This window comes from Trachemys scripta, chromosome 2 (assembly GCF_013100865.1).
Source record: "Trachemys scripta elegans isolate TJP31775 chromosome 2, CAS_Tse_1.0, whole genome shotgun sequence".
In the NCBI taxonomy this organism is placed as follows: Eukaryota; Metazoa; Chordata; order Testudines; family Emydidae; genus Trachemys; species Trachemys scripta.
Window position 1 is genome coordinate 105262475 of NC_048299.1, and position 18995 is coordinate 105281469.

An 18995-nucleotide genomic window follows, 5' to 3' on the forward strand; every position below is an offset into this window, starting at 1 on the left:
TTGACCCGGCACCCAGCGCTGAAGGCAGCGCCACTGCCAGCAGCAGCGCCAAAGTAAGGGTGGCATGGTTTGTGTATTGCCACCCTTACTTCGGCGCTGCTGCTGGTGTTGATGTTGACTTCAGAGCTGGGCACTTGGCACCTCAGGGCTCCTGGCCAGCCGCCCTGGAGTACAAATTAAGCACTGCCTCTCCACCTTCACCCTTGCCCATTGCCCAAAGCTCACTTCCACAGCCTCACACCTCAGGCCTGCCCTGCTCCTTTACCTCTTGACAACAGTGCCCTGGGCAGTAGCCCACGTGGTCCACCCATAAGGCCAGCTCTGCATCCACTTGCCCTGCCTGACAGAGCGTGCGCAGGGGAGTCTGTGCAGGCGTGCATTTTTCCATTCCCCTCCTGATCCTGCCCTGGCCACCATTAAAGGATTTTTCTCCTGTACTCCCTGACGAGAGCTCCAGTACCCCTACGGGTACTCGTACCCCAGTTTGAAAACCACCGTGTTAGCTAAATATACACAGATATAAAATACTATAAGTATTTTAACAAGTTAGAAGAATAAAAATTGCATATGGTGGTTAATCTTGAAACCTTTTCTGTGTATTCTTCCTGAAGAGTAAAACCATAAAACTGCAAAGAGGCCTAACCCTAAAATATCGCCAAAGATCTGAAACTGCTGCATAAAGCTTCCCACGCAGCTGTTGGTTCGAGGAAAGTACTCCACGGCTAAACATGGAAGTGAATGCTTGATCTTAAAAATGAAAGTGCCAGCTGTTATGAAAATTGCTGATTTACGTTTGTAACCCCTGTTTGTTCGGTGTAGTGGCTAGGCCGGCTAGAGATCGATGAACCTGCTATATACAGCCTTGGTAAGAGAGATGTGTCTTTTAGATCAGGCAGTAGAGACACATGCATTAAGCTCAAGAGGTCCCAGCGTGGCTGAAGTTACATATTAATAGTACACCTCTACCAAGATAGAACGCGACCTGATATTACACGGAAAGGCAGTGCGAAGCCTCTGGCCCTTTAAATCACTGCCCGAGCCCGGCTGCTGGAGTCCCGGGGTTCCGGCAGCCAGGCTCGGGCAGTGATTTAAAGGGCCAGAGGCTCTGGCCACTGGAGGGAGCCCCTTTAAATCTCTGCCCAAGCCCCACTGCCAGAGCTCCGGTGGTGATTGAAGTGAGGTGATTGAAGTGAGTGCAGCTCTGCCTGTAGTGAGGCGGCCTGGCTCCCAGTTGCCCCTGCGAGGGACGAGCCAAAACAGCCGCCAGAGTGGGCGGAGTCACCACCGCCTGTCCCAGCCCCCCGGAAGTCAAGGGGCGGGACAGGACAGGAAGTATAAAGGCCCGGCCCCAGCGCTCAGTTGCCGTCCGAGCGCGGGAGAGGACAGACGGTGGTGCATGAGCTCCTGCTGGGCCGAGCCTGCCCCGAGCCCGGTATCCTGAGGAGCGGACTGAACTTCCCCTCACCGAGGGTCCGGAGGAACCACCCAACCTACCCAGTGCTCGGTGCCCTGAGGAGCTCACGATCTGGGACACGGTGGACGAGGCTGAGGACGCGCAGGTACCCATGGAGGAGGAGATGGGAAGTGGCCCGGGGATAGCAGACCCTGAACCCATGTCAGTGTATTATGGTCAGGATCCCCACTGACCCAGCAGCAGACGGATTGCTGCTGACAGGGCCCCGGGCTGAGACACAGTGGAGTGAGTGGGCCTGTGTCCCTCCCTGCCACCCCACCCCGGGTGGCAGTCTCTCCTCCTCCCCTACCCTCAAGCCAATGCAGAGCCCCTGAATTACTGTTTGTCTGCTCAGACCCTGCCTGAGGGCCTGAGCCCCTGAACTGCTGTTTGTTTGCTCAGCCCCTGCCTGAGGGCCTGAGCCCCTGAACTACTGTTGTTTGCTCAGCCCCTGCCTGAGGGCCTGAGCCCGGGACTACTGGTTGCTCGCGGCCCCACCCCGACTTAGGGGTTGGACCTGCAAGACTGAACTGTTCCCCAGCTTCGTGTAGTGAGGCGACCTGGCTCCCAGTCGCCCCTGCGAGGGATGAGTCCCACCCCGGATGTCTACACTGCCATAAATAACAGATTAATAAAGGGATCCTAAAAAATGAATCTCTTAGCATTGTTGTGTATTTCAGCTCTGTAATAATGAACAAATGAACAGACCTTATAAAAACAGGTTAAACAAGGAGATGAAGTTTGAGAAGGCTTTGTTAAGAAGCAGAACAATTACACATTTCTAGGCATTACTAAATTGGCTTTCAGCTTCCTGTAAGGCATTGCTGGCATCCTAGGCAGCGATAAAAGACTTGAATATGTGTGCAAATGACTGACTTGGTATTGCAGCCTAAACCTGACCATATCTCTAATAACAAAATAAAAGCAAATCTGAAAAATCTGAGCCCACTCTATCCCTGTCGAATAAATATAGCGTCTATAGACTGGCAAACGGTTGCTTAACATGATTGTTTTTACAAGAGGGAACAATGAGGCCACCTCAATAACTGCTGTATCTGATCTTACTTTTTAGAGATGAGAAGTTTTTGTATGATTTTGTTTATTTTTTCACGTAGCCAAGTGGCACAAAAACAGTGTTTAACAATGCAGTGTGTTTACATTTGGAACAAAACCTGTCTGTGTAGATTGGTAACAATTATTTTAACTTATTCATATCTGGGCCTGAATAATTGAGTTCAATGGGCTGGCTTTTATTTAATTATTTTTGTATTATACTTTCCCCTTTAGTGAACCTTTTAGTGATTTGCTTGAGAAAGAAAGAGAAATGTCTGTAGTAAATGGTGGGCCTGGGACCAACTCAAAATGTGTTACTGACTTAAAATGCATATGGAACCTAACACTGATGCTTTAGACATCTTTTTAAATGACTCTAGACCTTTCTTTCATATGAATTATGCCAATAGTATCCTATAGTACAAAACACAGCGTTGGGCACGGAACATGGTTATAAACAAAACTTTCTGAAACTTCCATAGGTCCAGTTACAGAACCTTATAGATTATTTAGCAGTAAATTGTCTGCTCTAACCAAATACCATTTCAGAGATAAGCTTCGCTCCTTTGCAGTGAGGGAATATGAGCCAGGAATTCTGAGGTAGATACTGTACTTACTGCCAAGTAAATCTACTGGTATTTCATCATGGGATATTGCTGGCACTTAGGATAATAATATTAGGGACCTAACAAAAACCTTACATAGACAGATAAATATTTTCCAAAGATATAATAGACCAGGATACATTGCTTTCCATATTGGATTATAGCCCATTATCTTTTCAGTATCCCTATATACTTCATATATTAAGGTGCTTTTGCTAGATAAGGGATTTCATGTGTTTCTGGGAGACATTATAATAGTCTTCAACAGAGCTATAGTATACCAAATTGAATGCAAGGTAGCTATAATTTGATTGACCATTCTTTGCTTGTATAAGATAAGGTAAAGCTTTAGCCAGATGGAAAGCAGTTTTCTCATAAAAGCTGAGTATGCAGTACTCTAACGAGTATGTACTCTAACAAGAACAGAATTTGGCTAATTGTTCAGAAAATAAGTTTGAATGATAAAGTAATATAACTTTCTACTTATATGACATTCAGGGGATGTACAAAATGATTGTAAGGAATCAGAAAAAAGATATAGCAGGAAAAGTGTGGGAGGTGTAACACAAAGGATCCCCACTATGCTTAAACTTACACCCTGCTATTTATTCTTTCTGCCATCCCCTCCTTCCACACTGGTGGTGAATAATTTTTTGCAAATCTCTGAATGCCAGATTGGTGCAATTTCTATTACATTTATACCTATTTTATTACCAATATAGTTTAATTCAACATGTAACTTAAACTGCTACCACTGTGTATGACATCCTCATTGAATTTGGCCCAGGAACTTCCATCAGAGTTGAACCCACTTTGACAAGGTCTGACTTTGGCCCATCATTCTTATTTAGGAAAAAAACTATACATAGTCATTAGATATATTGCACCATAACTCTGGCATGATAAACTATGTTTTGACTTGAGGAAGCAGGAATAAAATAGCAATTGTCCTGACTCCAATGCTGGTATTTTAACTAGGTTGTTACTGTGGTGCAAAGTTGACGTAGATAGAAAAAATAAGGCTGCAGTCCAGAGAGGCTTAAAGCTGCTGAACACTACAGGTTGGAAACAGCTTTGAAAAGTATGAAATTATAGGTGGGTAAAATATAAGACTTCTACTAAAATAGTTAGGAGGGTGAGGTTTTTGTGCTAGTTTTTTCCTCATTAGTCCAGTTAACCCTTCTTATATGGAGTTCAAAAAAGTCTCAGTGCCAATACTGGCAAGTTGTTGTTGTTGTTTTTTTCAAGCCTCTGATTCCTTAGAAATCTATGAAATGCCTGGCTGGTCCATCCTCTTCCAACATAAGCCTAATCTAAGAAATCCAGCGATATTCCACCTTAAAATAACCCTGGGTAAATTCACAGACTATGTTCAAATAAGATTAAGAGTTTGACTTAAACCATCAAAAGCAAAGGAATTTCAAATTAAGCCTGCTCATCTTAACCCCCGACCCTCCTGTCTGCCCCCCCCATTGCTCAATAGCATGCTTTCCTTGTTGATATATTTCCAAAGTAGAATTCCAGTTAGCACAGAGATTGGATTAAATAGCTTGCACTTTTTGCCAATTTGGTTACATGAATGTACAAATGGAGAGGTTAGATGTGATGGACCAAATCCAGCCCCAAAGTAAACTTGTTGACTTAATAGATCCCTTCTCAAATTAGCCTGTTTCCATAGGGTAAAATCATGCTCTTCCTTGATGTGGCCATGTATGGGGAGGTAGCGAAGCCAGGTTGTGAACAATGACAGAGCGGGGCTAGGGGGTAATGGATCATTGATGGTGCCACCTTCAGTGATACCTATTAGCTTAAAAAGGCACCACACATACCCTAGGGGTCACCAGAGTGCGGTAAGGGAGTCACCTCCCGCCCCCTATTAGCTGTGCCACTAATGTGGGAGAGTTGGGGGGAGTTTCAGCCATTCTGACCATGGGGTTTCAGCCATTCAGTGGATCATAAGCCGCTGTGCCAATGCAGGGCAAAGTGCCTCAGAGTATCTGAGGGGGACACATGCTGCTGCTCTAGACAAGGAGCACCCTGTGCCCAATCTGTCAACTGTGACATATGCAAGACCTGGTCAGGCAGACTCAATCCTCATTAGAGCCTTGAAGTGTCAGCAAGTGCATTAACTTGGTTCCCAGGCTAGTGTTCATACAACAGCCTCCACTCTGCTCTATTCTTTTCAGGTGTTCTCTTTTCCCTCAGCACACCCGTGCAACACAAGTAGCATTTGGCTTTGGAAATGGACCTTGTACAGTCCTGGGGGAGTGTGTGTGGATTTTTTTTAAAACAGGAATTCCGTGTTTCTTTTTTAATGGAACTCAATCTGAGGACAAAAAGATTTTTAAGGCACCGTCAATGTACATGAATCTAAGAGATCAGTTAAGGGTATAAAGTTGCTGTGTATTTTAGGTGCTCATCCTATAGAAAGTAGATTCCCTTCCCCTGCCCCCCCCCCCACCTTCCTTAAGTCTCACTTTTGTTCCTGTGACTAATAGAGACAGGAAATAACATGCTTTTCAGCAAGTAAACTATGAAGCTCCATTCCAGGGACTGTCAGCAACTGATAACTTGATGTGTGACAGATAATTATTGTAGACGTGACTTCTGTGCAGGCAGCCTAGCACCAGCAGAAACTTCTTTTGTGTAAACTGCTCGATGACATTCTATACAATATTCTTTATCTTGTAATACTTTTGTCAGTATTTGCCAGTTGTTTAAACCGCAACAGAATGTCTAGTAAATTTTCTTTCACATGTTTAGAATTTTCCACTAAGATCCCAAAGACCTGTCCTGTAGCTGTAACAGATATGATCAGTCTTGGGGCAGTGCCTGATAATGTGCACAGGCACACACAAAGGTTTTGCGGTAGCAGGAATCATGTTGCTCCTGCTTTCCATGGTGCCTGCTAATGTGCCCAATGTTGTTATGCACAGTCATATTTAGAAAGCTGGGACGTAGCCCAGGTCTTACGTAGGCATCCAGTCTATCTTGAGCACAAGTAGAAAAGTTGTTCTGTTGGAAAATTGTGTGTGTTTTTGTTTTAAAGGCAGACTTTCGGCTGTCTTTGATTTCTTTCTTATTAATTTGGAAAGTATGTGCCAGGAATAAATTTTGTAGCACATTTGTTTCAGATTCAAATTAAATCCCTTCACCCCTAACCAAAGCATTCACTACAAAGGAATGGTTTGGTGATTTTATCATGGTTTGATCTCACCCTGATCTATGGCCAAATCTTTTTGTTCTGAAAAGAAGCAAATATAGGAATTATGACCTTTATTTGATTATTGAGGGATATCAGTGTTCCCCTCTCTCAAATAACTGTCAGGAAATGCTGAAAATAAGCCCTTTTATCCAGTCAGTGCAATTTTAATCATTGTTTACTAACTGGCTATATCTTGCTGATGGGGAGTTATCTTAATTTTTCTAAATGTATTGACATTTTTTTTTACACTTTTCGTGTAAAACAGACTACTGGGTGAGATTTACTAGAAACACAAATGTCAGATTCCTAACTACTATTGATTTTCAATGACAGTTAAGTACTTGGTTGCATTTGTGCCTGTGGGGGAATCTCTCCTAACTAATAATGTAGTTAGTAGAACAGTAGCATATATGGAGATATGTACATTTATTATTATTTATGTATACATTTCTGTTCCATTAGTGCTAAGAGGTCTCAATCAGGGATCAGGGCTTCATAGTGGTAGAAACTGTACACACACAACAAAAAAGACACCAGAGAACTTAAAATCTAAACCTTGGAAACACAACAGGTAGAGATAAACAAATATGGTGGTGAGAGGGAACAAAACTAAGTAACAGAGAAATGATCGTATTTGGCATAATAAGCCTCCTTATCAAGAGTCATGGCATGCCCACTGTCTATCCAGTACAGTTGTGTGAACAGTGGTTTCAGGTTGGAAAAATCATACAGACATATCATAAAAGAAACAAACTACTACCAAATGATGTGAACATGTCATGATTCCTGCTATTCTTGTTAGTGGCACCGTGATCTAGAGAACGTAGGATAGGTACCGTAATTAGGAATCTGAGCTCTAATCCAGTTTTGCCACTGACATGTTGTGTGGCCTTTGGCATTTGCTTCTCTGCATCAGTTCGCCCCTTTGAAAAAAGGGTATAAGTATACATTTTTACCTACCTCAGTTATGATGAATGGTTAGTTAATAGGCCAGATTCATGCTTCCTGGCAAAGAGATGTAAGCATTGCGTCTCTCTGTGTCAACAAAGCTGGTTGGGCCAAATGGGTGATTCACCTGATGGACAGCCACTAGACAATGCCACCCACTTTTGAGGTGGGTTATGGATCATTCCCCACCCAACCAGCAGAGACAGGTTCTGCTGATCGGGTCCAGTATAGAACATATAGTGAAACTAGCCAATGCTTGAAAAGCATTTGGAAGATGCACAGTATAATTATTATTTTCTCTGCAAATAATTCTCTGTACTATTTTTGATATTTCTTTATTGCAAAAATTCTCCAGTAATAACTCTTGGGTCATCTTTAATACTATTGAGTTATTCTTACTACAGATTGTGTTGAAGGTGCTACTTTAACATGTTCCTTTTCAGCTCAAGTGTGCATGAATCTCTTATTATAAAGTAAAAGATTTGGAGAAAGTTTTGATTTTTGCTAATCCACTCTTCACTAATCCCAGCAGTTAATAATCTGTATGAGAAATCTCTGTCTTTCCTTATTGCTCAGCAAAGAATTAATAACTGTGTGCTGTAGCAAAGTCTCATGTTAGCAATACCTCATGAGTTTTTCAAGTATAGTATTGTATTTTACAAACACTATATGAAATGTTGTCATAAAGCATATTTGGTGATGTTTTCTTCTTGCTGTTTTTTGTTTCCTTGCTAACACTCAAATTTCAGTGATTCACAAGGATGTCTTTGTGAAATAGCAACATTCTACTGTACTAACTTGCATTAACTAACACACTGGAATTGTGAATTGCTGAAATTTGCCAAACAGAATGGCTAGCCTAATCAAAAATTATTTTAATTGGCAAAAATAGATTCAAAATCTAAAACTTCAGTACACTACATAGTACTTCCAAACATGAATAGACCCATTGGCTCACGGTAGCAAAGTGTAGCCCATTGAAAATAATGGAACTGTTCATGGTAGTAAGCACTATGCCAGGTAGCAAGTGTTTCCAAGACTGGGCCAATACAGCACAGAATCATTCAGGCAAGAGCTGATGACTATAATCTGCCCTCAGTGACGTTAGTACAAATCTGCAGTAACTCCAAATGCAGTTAATGAAGTTACTTCAAATTAACACCAGTGTAATCTAGAACAGGATCTAGGCTTGTGTCTTTTGTCAATAAAGTATTTGTCAATATGAACCTATGTCAATAGTAATGATAGTAAATATCGGGATTTTAATAAATATTCATCAGGTCTGATTGTACTTTCTTTGTCTTTTTCTTTACTTTAGCTTTGGGCCAGATTATGCTGTATGTAGATGGGATGAATGGAGTAATAAATCATAATGAAACCATCCAATGGCTGTACACTCTCATTGGGTCAAAGGTAAGAAGATCTCCAGATTACTTGCTTTATACATCTTAAGTGTTCTTTAAATATTTTTTTTCTATTTTGTGTGCATGAATTGTTGGGGGGAGAAGGGGTTGGAATTCCAGTGAGAAATTTAAGTATTGATTGCTTGGGATCAACTCATATAGTTTTGTAAACTAAGACTAGAAGGATACAATAGAATTGTGCAGATAATTTAGTTTGGCAGCATTCGTAAAGCAAAATAACTTATCAGCAGACTCTGGAGCCTGGCATCTTAGCTCTTTCCTAAATATAGTTCTATCAGTTATAGTAATAGCATTTGTTATAGTAATAGTGTTGGTTCTTATATTTTAACTTAGACTGAGATCATCCTGTCCTTTGGTAAAATATACAGCATTTGTTGTGTATAATTCTGTCCATTGTTCAGCATCCAGTTAGAGTGCCCAATTTTCATAGACTTGTAAATACTAAGTTCAGAGGAACCATTCTGATCATATAGACTGATCTCCTGCATAATCCAAGCCATAGTTTTTACCCAGTAATTCCTGTGCCCAGCCAAATAACTTGTGGTTATATTAGAACAATCCTTTATAAAGACATCCACTCCTTATTTAAAGACTCCTAATTTAATCCTCTCCTAATTTAATTTCTAAATGAAAGCATCTACAGCCCAAACTGGAGCAGTTTAGAGAATGCAGGCATCAATCCACGCACATGTGAAGCAAAAATTCTACCACTCAATCTAATTCTGCCACCTACTTAATACTGCTGTCAGTCAAGTCCATAGGACTTTTACCCTCATCTAAACTTGGAGTTAGATCAGGCCCATATTGTACATAGGGCCTACATGTATGGAGAGGCAATCAAAAAACATGATTACTGCAAGGGTATTTAATTGGTAACCTGTTTCAGGGCCTGATCCAAAATCCATTGAAGTCAATTGGAGTCTTTCCTTTGACTTCAATGGATTTTGGATTAGGGTCTAAGATACTAAGTAAATATCTGTTTAGAATTCCAGTGTAGCCTGGACTGTTATTCCTTTCTTGGTATTTCATGATATTGGTAAATACCATATTTTTTCAACGCACAGTATGTCTTTGCATTGCTTCCATTTGTGCAGCCAGTAAATTTGACCATGAGGAGAACATTTTTTTTCTGGTGTAATGTTGAGCTTGCCAGGGTGGTATGTGGAAATATCTCTCCTCATATGTACGGTCCTACCAAATTCACAGCCTTGAAAAACTCGTCACGGACCGTGAAATCTGGTCTTCCTCCCTGATATCTGGTCATTTGTATGCTTTTACCCTATACTATACAGATTTCATGGGGCAGACCAGTGTTTCTCAAATTGGGTGTCCTGACCCAAAAGGGAATTGCAGGGGGGTCGCAAGGTTATTTTGGGTGAGGGGGGGTGTCGCGGTATTGCCACCCTTACTTCTGTGTTGCTGTCTTCAGAGCTGGGTGGCCGGAGAGCGGCGGCTGTTGGCTGGGTGCCCAGCTCTGAAGGCCGTGCCCTGCCAGCACCAGCGCAGAAGTAAGACTGGCAATACCATACCATGCCGTCCTTACTTCTGCGCTGCTGCTGGCAGCAGTTCTGCATTCAGAACTGAACTCCTGGCCAGCAGCCGCCGCTCATCAGCTGCCCAGCTCTGAAGGCAGCGCCACCACCTGCAGCAGCACAGAAGTAAGGGTAGCAATACCACAACCCCACTATGATAACCTTGCGACCCCCCACAACTACTTTTCAGGTCAGGACCCCTACAACACCATGAAATTTCAGATTTAAATACCTGAAATCATAAAATGTACAATTTTTTAAATCCTATGACCGTGTAATTGACCAAAATGGACTGTGAATTTGGTAGGGCCCTACTCATATGAGCATGAGCCCTTTGCTGTAGCTTATGCTGTACCTTATCAGAGGTTCCCCTGACCTGGAGCCAGTGCAGTTCCTCTGAATGTGGAGGGCGGGAACAGGTGGAGGGGTTGCTTACGGATATCGCTGCTTGCATAGGCCCTTATCCAGCTCCTGTTAAAGTCAGTGGAAAGATGCAAGTCTACAGTGCAGAGCCTTGCATTGTAGAAACTCCCTATATGGGAGTTCAAGGAGTGGGTGGAGAATAGGCAGGACCTAAAAGGAATGTGAAATGGGCCAAAAAATCTACTACTCCCCCTTAAAGCAGAGGTAATGTGTAAGAGCCACACAGGCTACTCCTGCCCCTGTTATTTAGATCAGCTCAGAGCAAGACTAACTGCCATAATGCTTCAAATGGTGTCAGTAACCTCTATACACTAGGGCTCCCAAAAGTTGCTAACACTTGGTGGAACTGAACCAGTGTTAACAGTGGTGGGAAATTTAGGGAAATTCTCTGGAGATGATGGGGCCATAGAGAAAGGGTTTTCTTTCCTCATTTCCATACATATATTTGTGCAACCTAAAAAAGAGCATAGAAGTCTTGAGTCCCAGAGATCCCTTTAACTACTCCCTCCAATGCAGAAAATTCATTGCTACAAGAGATTGAGTCAAAAACTGGGGATGGATTACTATAAATGTTAGATCATTTTTGGATGACTAATAATATTGGTAGATATGAAAAGTAAGATAATGATGAGGGTAACTAATCTCAAGTGTCATGAGCATCTTGTTGGGTAGAAGATCAGGAAGGACTTTTTTTCCCCATGTAGATCATTTCACAGGTGGCTGGGTGCATAACCAGGCAGCTTGCCTTCTTGGAACATCAAATACTAGACACTGCCAGAGAGAGGATGAAAGTATAGATGTAGAGATGGCTTGGTGGGTATGGATTCTAGTTTCCTATGAAACATATACAAGAAAAAAGCAAGCAAGAAAAAGAAACATTAAGACATTGAGTATGCTAATCCTCTCATTCTACCACGACGTGGGGGACACCTTAGCATTACTTTACAGATCTGAAATGAAGTATGTTGCTTGTCTTTACCAAAGCACTACAACACTCCACTCTTTAAGCTCCTCTTCTCCCCCATCGTCAGCCAAAATGATTATATCCATATCTTGGCTCAGTGCCTGAGACTAGGGAATGCAGGCAATGTGCTTTGAATAGTTTGGTTTCAGGTAGCATCAAAGTTATTTTTTTCATTATTATTTAACTGTCTTGGAAGAGATCTAAGCCCCTGTCTGTGTGCCAAAAGTTAATCGAAGGTATGACATGCTCACTAGCAGAATGTGTGGTGTGACAGCTGCTTTATGCACTTAAATGTGGATTTGGCTCTCCATGAAAAATGAATCTGTGGAATTTGCAACATACCTACAGTCTAATTTACAGTCCAGCTAAACTACTTCTTTTTCTGCAACAAAGGGAAAATTGTTTTAACGTTGTTGAGCAAAAAAGGATGGTAAAATTGCTAAAGCTGCAGTGTAAATATTGAAACAATTCCTTTTGGAAGGAAACGGAAGGTAAACAACATATTATTTAGTGGCGTACTTTAGCAGTGACTGGGACGTGTTGTTTCTTGCCTTTACCTAAAAGCTTTGTAGAGGCTCAATAAACTAATTAGTAGAGATGGTTGTATAATTTTCATTGAAAATCTTTTCCAACAAATTCCATAATATTTTTGACTTTTTATAATTATTTGTTAAATCCTGCTCATTAGGGCTCTGGTTCTGGCTCCTTACCTAATGGACTTGTCTATATTAGTTTTTTTTTTTTTCCTGTTATATTCCCTACCATTGCTCATACTATACAGTTCCATCTCTGATAGCAACAGAACTGGACACTGGCGTAGATGGGTCACCATCAGCCACTGGCATTTTCATCACTGCATTACCTAGACCTGCTGTGAACAAATTTAGAGGACACAATGGTTAAAATTCCAGCAGAGAGTTTGCACTAGCATTCCTACCGTTGTTTCCACTAGTTGAACTGCACCAATGGCATCAGTGGTGAGAAACTGTAAAGGTGGCGGGAAGGTTAGTGTTAGACACAAATCATATGAGTAAGAGCGGGAGAACTGGGTTCTTGGATAGCACTTCTTGTTGATGATCAATGCAAAATTTGAGGTTAGCAATGTACTTCTTCCATGCCCATTTTAAGGGATGGGATAGCCTGGCATTGCTCAAAGTGTTTATTATACAATCATGATTGAAATATATCACTAAAATCATAGCACTTACATAGGCCTTGATTCAGCAGTCCCTCCCTCCCACCCCCCATATTTAGCAAAGCACTTGACCATGAGTTTAACTGTTGATAAATGGTTAAGTTCCATTAGGCTCAATGGAACTTAAGTATATACCTAAAGTTAACCATGTTTTTTAGGCTAGGGTTGGACTTACGTGCATATGTAAAAGCTTTGCTTCTTGAGCTCTTTACTAGACAGGTGCAAGGATATCAATACAAGTTTCAACCACCCTAACTTTTTAAGGTAATTAAAAGATTAAAAACAGAGATAAAAATAGCCATCATATATGTCTATTTTAAAAAATCTTTCTAAAGCTCTTTTGGCTCTCAGGTAAAAGGGATGAAGGGTTTGGTGGGAATAGGGGGAAAGGACGGCTAAAACTGGCTTTGGGAATGGAAAGCTAGCTCTTCCAACCTTTCCTGTCAATTTCACCTTTTTCTAGGGTTACCATATTTCAGCAAGCAAAAAAGAGGACAGGAGGAGCCCCGCCCTAGCCCCGCCCCTCCCACTTCCCGCCCCCCTCAGAACCCCCAACCCTCCCCCCGCTCCTTATCCTGTGACTGCCCCCTCCTGGGACCCCTGCCCCTAACTCCCCCCCAGGACTCCACCCCCTACCTAAGCCTCCCTGCCTCTTGTCCCCTGACTGCCCCCTCCTGAGACCCTCCCCCCATTCTAACTGGCCCCCTAGGACCCTACCCCCTACCTGTACCCTGACTGCCCCAACCCTTATCCACACCCCCACCCCCAGACAGACCCCTGGGACTCCCACGCCCCATCCAACCACTCCCCACCCCCTGACAGCCCCCCCCAAAACTCCCGACCCATCTAAACCCCTCTGCTCCCTGTCCCCTGACTGCTCCGATCCCTCTCCCCGCTCCTGCCCACTGACAGCGCCGCTCCCAGAACTCCCAACCCCCCCCGCTCCTTGTCCCCTGACTGCCCCCTCCTGGGATCCCTGCTCCTAACTGCCCTCCAGAACCCCACCCCCTACCTAAGCCTCCCTGTTCCTTGTCCCCTAACTGCCCCCTCCTAAGACCCCCCCCACCCTAACTGCCCCCCAGGACCCTACCCCCTACCCCTACCCTGACTGCCCAAAACCTTATCCACCCTCCCAGAAAGCCCCCCCGAACTCCCGACCCCCCCGTCTCTTGACTGCCCCCTCCAAAACCTCCCTGCCCCTTCTCCGACCCCCTGACCCCCTTGTTGTTGGCCTTCGCCTAACATCTCTGTGAACTTGCTCAGGAACGGCCTGAGCCGTTCATCCCGGCACGCTGGGCAGCAGGGGAGGAGCTCCAGACTGCCGGAGGCGATCTGCGAATGCAGGGAGGTAGGGAGTGATCTCTGCTGCAGGGGAAGCTGAGGAGGGGCTCTCTCTGGCTGTTGGAGCCCCATGTAAGTGGCACCATCCGGCCGGCTGCCCTGTTAGCCGCATGCGCTCTGCATGGTGTGGGGGGGGAAGTCCGGACATTTACAAATCCCCCCCGGACGCTATTTTTAGCTCAAAAAGCCGGACATGTCCAGGGGAATCCGGACAAATGGTAACCCTACCTTTTCATTATTTTTCTCACATTCTTACAAATCTCATCAGAACCAGCCTAAATACAAGAGTAAATTTGGAATCTAACTAGAGAGCCAAGTTAAGTAACAAAGGAGAAGATTTTCAAAGCACGAAGAACAAGTAGGCACCAAACTCTCATAGACTTTCAATAGATTTTTGAAAATCTCCATCCTTGGTGGTTAAATTTTCTGGTAATTCTCAGATCCATGACAGCACTCCAATCCCCTCCATGTATCTTTGGGGAAAATATCTCCCTCTATGTAGAAATTAAAGGAAAACTCCTGCTTGTACATACCAGCGAGGGTATGTGTGAAGGCTGGAAGGTTTTTTGCTTCTAACAGGCATTTTCTATAGAGCAGGCTTCACTCAGGACAAGTTGCAATGTTAAAACAAGGCTAGCAAATCACAAGGCTACAATAAATAAATGTATGTACATTTAAATTTACATATAAATCTGTATGTTGTACAGGTATATATTTACTCTAAATTATTGAAATAAAGGTTTCAGGGTTAGAGGTCGTTGCCCACAGGCAGGATACCTACTGTAGCCACATTTCAGAATAAAACTTCTAATAGTGGAGCACCAGTTTGATTCAGATACTCTACCCTCGCTGTTTTCACAGACCACTGGGATAAGCCCTTGATCTTTTGAAAAAAATCTCTTAGAAAGTTTGGGTTGCTCTGCAAAGCCACTAATCTCTACCACTGACCTTAGAATTTATGCATAAAACAGCATTAAGTATTCCCAAAACTGTAGTGCACTTACATTTTTTTTTCTTTCCTTTCTGAGTGCCACTGATTAGAGTAATTTTTTTTTCTATGTGATGATCCAGGCAGCTATAATTCCCCCCCAGCAGACTTGAAAACCCTTTCTGGCATTGTTTTCAGTGGAAAGTAAGCCATTTCTAAAGTGATCTGGGTAGCCTTGGAAGACCAAGTGTAATGCTAGGTCTAGGTTGATATAGGAAGATTGAGTAAAGATTTATATCTCACATATTGTTTTAATTTGTTTTTCCAGTTTGCATCTGTCTGAGTCCAGTATTGTAGGGACAATGCTGAATCTTAGCTCTCTGGCCTTCTCTCAGCCTTGTATGAATCTTTTGCTTCATATTTGTTAGAAGGCAGAATTGTTTTGTATTCTGGAGGGGCACTGCATCTACAAAGTACCAGAAAGATCTTGGGCCACATTGAGGTTCTGAGAACTGTGTTACTGTACATGCTCACATGAACATAAGGTAAATATATCTCACTCCTCACTAGGGACCAAATCCAAAGTCCATTGAAGTTAATGGACTCAGTGGGCTTTGTATAATGCCCTAAGTAGTGATCATTTGGGCTCTAGTTCTAAAATATGGGAGGCGTGTAGGATTAGTGGTTAGAGAAGAGGTCAAACAGTCAAGTCTTTGGAGTTCTGTCCTTGCCCTGCTTCTGACTAAAGTTAAACACATGCTTAACTGCTTTGCTGAACACAGATTGACTTGAGCTGTGCTCAAGGTTTTGCTGAACTGGGACCTTAATTTCTCTGTGCTATAGCTGATCCATTGTGTAAAAAAGTCTAATAATACTTTCCTAGGTACTTCCCAGGAAAGGTGTAAAGATTAATTCTTAAAATTGTTTGGTGACTTAACACAAGTGCTAGCATAGTATCTTGTCACTGGAGCTGGTTGGAAAAACTTGGACAGAACCATTTTATGTCAAAATTGAAACACAGCGTGAAATCATGTTGATTTTGCCAACATTTCATTTTGGAGGGGGAAAAACCTGCAAAAATAGGGTTGACAGTACAGAAATGGACCATTGCAACATTTTCAGAACAAAATGTTTTATTTTTTTGTTTTGAAATTACTTTTGTTTTGAATTGTTTTAATTAGTGTAAAATGAAAAAAAAAGTTATTTTTTTTAAAAGGTCTCGATTGATCCAAAACAAAGTTTTTTGGGTAATTTTCTTTCATGGAGAATTTTGAATTTTGGGGTTTCATTCCAGTTTGAAACAAAGCCAAATACTGAAATCTTCATTAAATGGAATTTCCACGTTCCATACAACTTTCTTGTCACTAAGGTGGCAGTTTGGTTTCTAATCCTCTGTTTCTGCCTGGTATATCCAACAGCTGTTATATATCCTTGGGGCTGTTTGCCTATGAACTACCTCACAGGAAATGGCTGTTGATTCTGCCGGTTAGCCACATCTTAGTGTCTTTACTCGCTTATCACTCAGTTCCTACTCAGGGCATTTCTCACTGGCATCAATAAAAGAAGTGAATCGGGAACTCAGGATTTAGTTCTGCACCTTGTTATGCTGACTTGTGTCATAGCTTTGAAATGTACTGACAGTACAACTTGTGCTTGGCCTTTTTCCCTTTCTTGAAGAGGTGCTCATAGACACCTATATAAACATACACAGAAAGTGATTTATGAATCTATCTATCTATCTATCTATCTATCTATCTATCTATCTAGTAAATGGGTTCATATTAATGCAGAAAAGGTTTGGAGAAAAGAATATGTAAGGATAGGATTAGGACTAAAAATTAATTCTCTTTCAAAAGGCATGCCAGCATAGGCGCCGACTTACTCAGAGTCCAGGGGGTGCTTGATCATCACTCTACCACAGACCCTGCCCCCACTCCATCCCTAACTCCAAACCCCTACCTTGCCCCGCCTCTTCCCTCCCCTGCCCTGGCCCAGGTCCTACCCTCCCACCCCCTTCCTGCCCTTGCTCCTCCCTCTCTACCCCAGCACCTCCTCCCCAGCGGAGGAGTCCGGTGGCACCATAAAGACTAACAAATTTATTTGGGCCTAAGCTTTCGTGGGAACCCACTTCTTCTGATGCATCTGAAGAAGTGAGGTTTTTTACTCATGAAGGCTTAGGCCCAAATAAATCTAATTTACTTCACACACTCATGCTCCCCCCGAAGTTGCTAATGAGCTGCTCTGCAGTCTACAACAACTGAGGGCTTCTCTATGTAACTTTAGCGCCCTCGTGGCCAAGATGGAGTCTGCTCTGCAGGCAGCTCTGGCCAAGAGAGGGCATGCACAGGAATGCAGCAGGAAAAATCCCTTCCACCTCAGGGGCACCTGTTCCAAACCCCCCAGAGTGAACACACCCACCCACAGGAAAAGTACAATGGATATAACAAAGGGAGATATTTATTTACAGAGGGATGAGAGGAGAAAAACAACAAGGGGAAATATAGGGTGTGCAGTAAAGCAGGGTTGCATCCAAGCCAAGGCCCCACAGGCCCAGTGGTAGCACAGTCTGGAAGGGCAGACACGGAGCAATGTCTGTCTGCACACAGAGTATAGGAGTCCTGAGCAAAGTTCCAGTCCAGTGGTGAGTTTTGGGTGCTCCTGGTTGTCTTCGGCGCCAGTGAACTTTCCCCAACAAACCCCTCCGGTGCCCTCGTCTGCTGCTCTCTGCAAAGCCACACAGAGCAACCACCTCCCCACTTAACTAGCTACAGCCTCCCTCCTTATTCCCAATGCAGAGTCACAAGCCCAGTACTCACAGCCCCATGCAGCTCTGGGCAGCAGTGATACTGGGTCCAGTTCTGGCCTGTCCTTCTCGGGCATTTCCTCGCTGGCACAGTGCTCCTCCTGGCTCCTGTCCTAGGGTGTCCCCGATCGGCCGCCCTGTCCTTCCCAGACTTCAGGCAGGTTCTCTGCTGCTTCACTTTGTGAGGGCCTGTGGGCTGCAGCCCTTCTCTCTCTCCAGCTCCAGAGGCCCCGCCTGGAGTTACCCTTCTTTTTTTCACTGCTCCCCTCCCCCCTTAGGAAAAAGATTTAAAGGGGCCATGCTCTCTAAACCCCAAAGGGGTTACATCTACATGGTGGGATAATACACACTTCCAGGGTGTGATTTCTAAAGCATTCTAACATGTTGTGCATTAATTGGTCTGTACAGATACAGCTGATGCAAACTAAAGGAAGTGCACTAGGGGACTGTTAGTGCACACCAGCCAAGTGTACACAGACCAATTAATGCACAACATATTTGTGTGCTTTAGAAATTACACCTCCATAGTGTTCATTGTTGCACTGTGTAAACAAGCTCTGAGAATCGCTGTAGACAATGCAGGCTATGAGGATTTTTCTCCTTCCTCTGGCCAGGACCCTGACATGTTCCCCTACACAGGCCTCGCAAAGGGGTCTCACGTCTGTCTTCCTAAGTTACTGCATTGGGTGAATCCTCCCCCAGGACTTTTAAACCTCTCTCTGGCCCCTCTGCTTGGTATAAGGGGTTCAGAGCAAGGGTGAGACTCTCACTCAAAGTCCTAAAAGCAATATTACAACTTACCCAGTCCACACTCTGTGATCCAGCTCCTTTGACTTCATTGGAACGATGGCCATTTACACCAGAATCCAACCTAATAGGTATTTTGGTATACATTTAGCTATCTAACTTCTGTGAAAAACAAAATGTTTATATGCAGTATGAACACAATCATGTCACCTTAACTTTTTTCATTTCCTGACTTTTAAGGGCCCGAGCCAATGCCTATTAAGGTCAATGTAAAGCTTCTTACAATGCTTTGCATCAGGCCCTATATTTGTAGTTCTAATTTTGCATAAACATAGTTTATTTTGCATGTATTGATTTAGTACTTTGAAGATAAA

General features: G+C 43.2%; 1 protein-coding gene across 10 annotated transcripts in view; it reads left to right on the top strand.

The window, feature by feature from the left end:
• The window catches only part of FHOD3 (formin homology 2 domain containing 3), a 644613-nt gene that overhangs the window by 378597 nt on the left and 247021 nt on the right, over positions 1–18995 (top strand). For all 10 annotated transcript variants that reach the window (XM_034761350.1, XM_034761355.1, XM_034761352.1 and 7 more), the window contains exon 6: positions 8583–8677. In XM_034761350.1, the coding sequence (XP_034617241.1) occupies positions 8583–8677 (95 nt within the window). The remainder of the gene's footprint in view (positions 1–8582; positions 8678–18995) is intronic.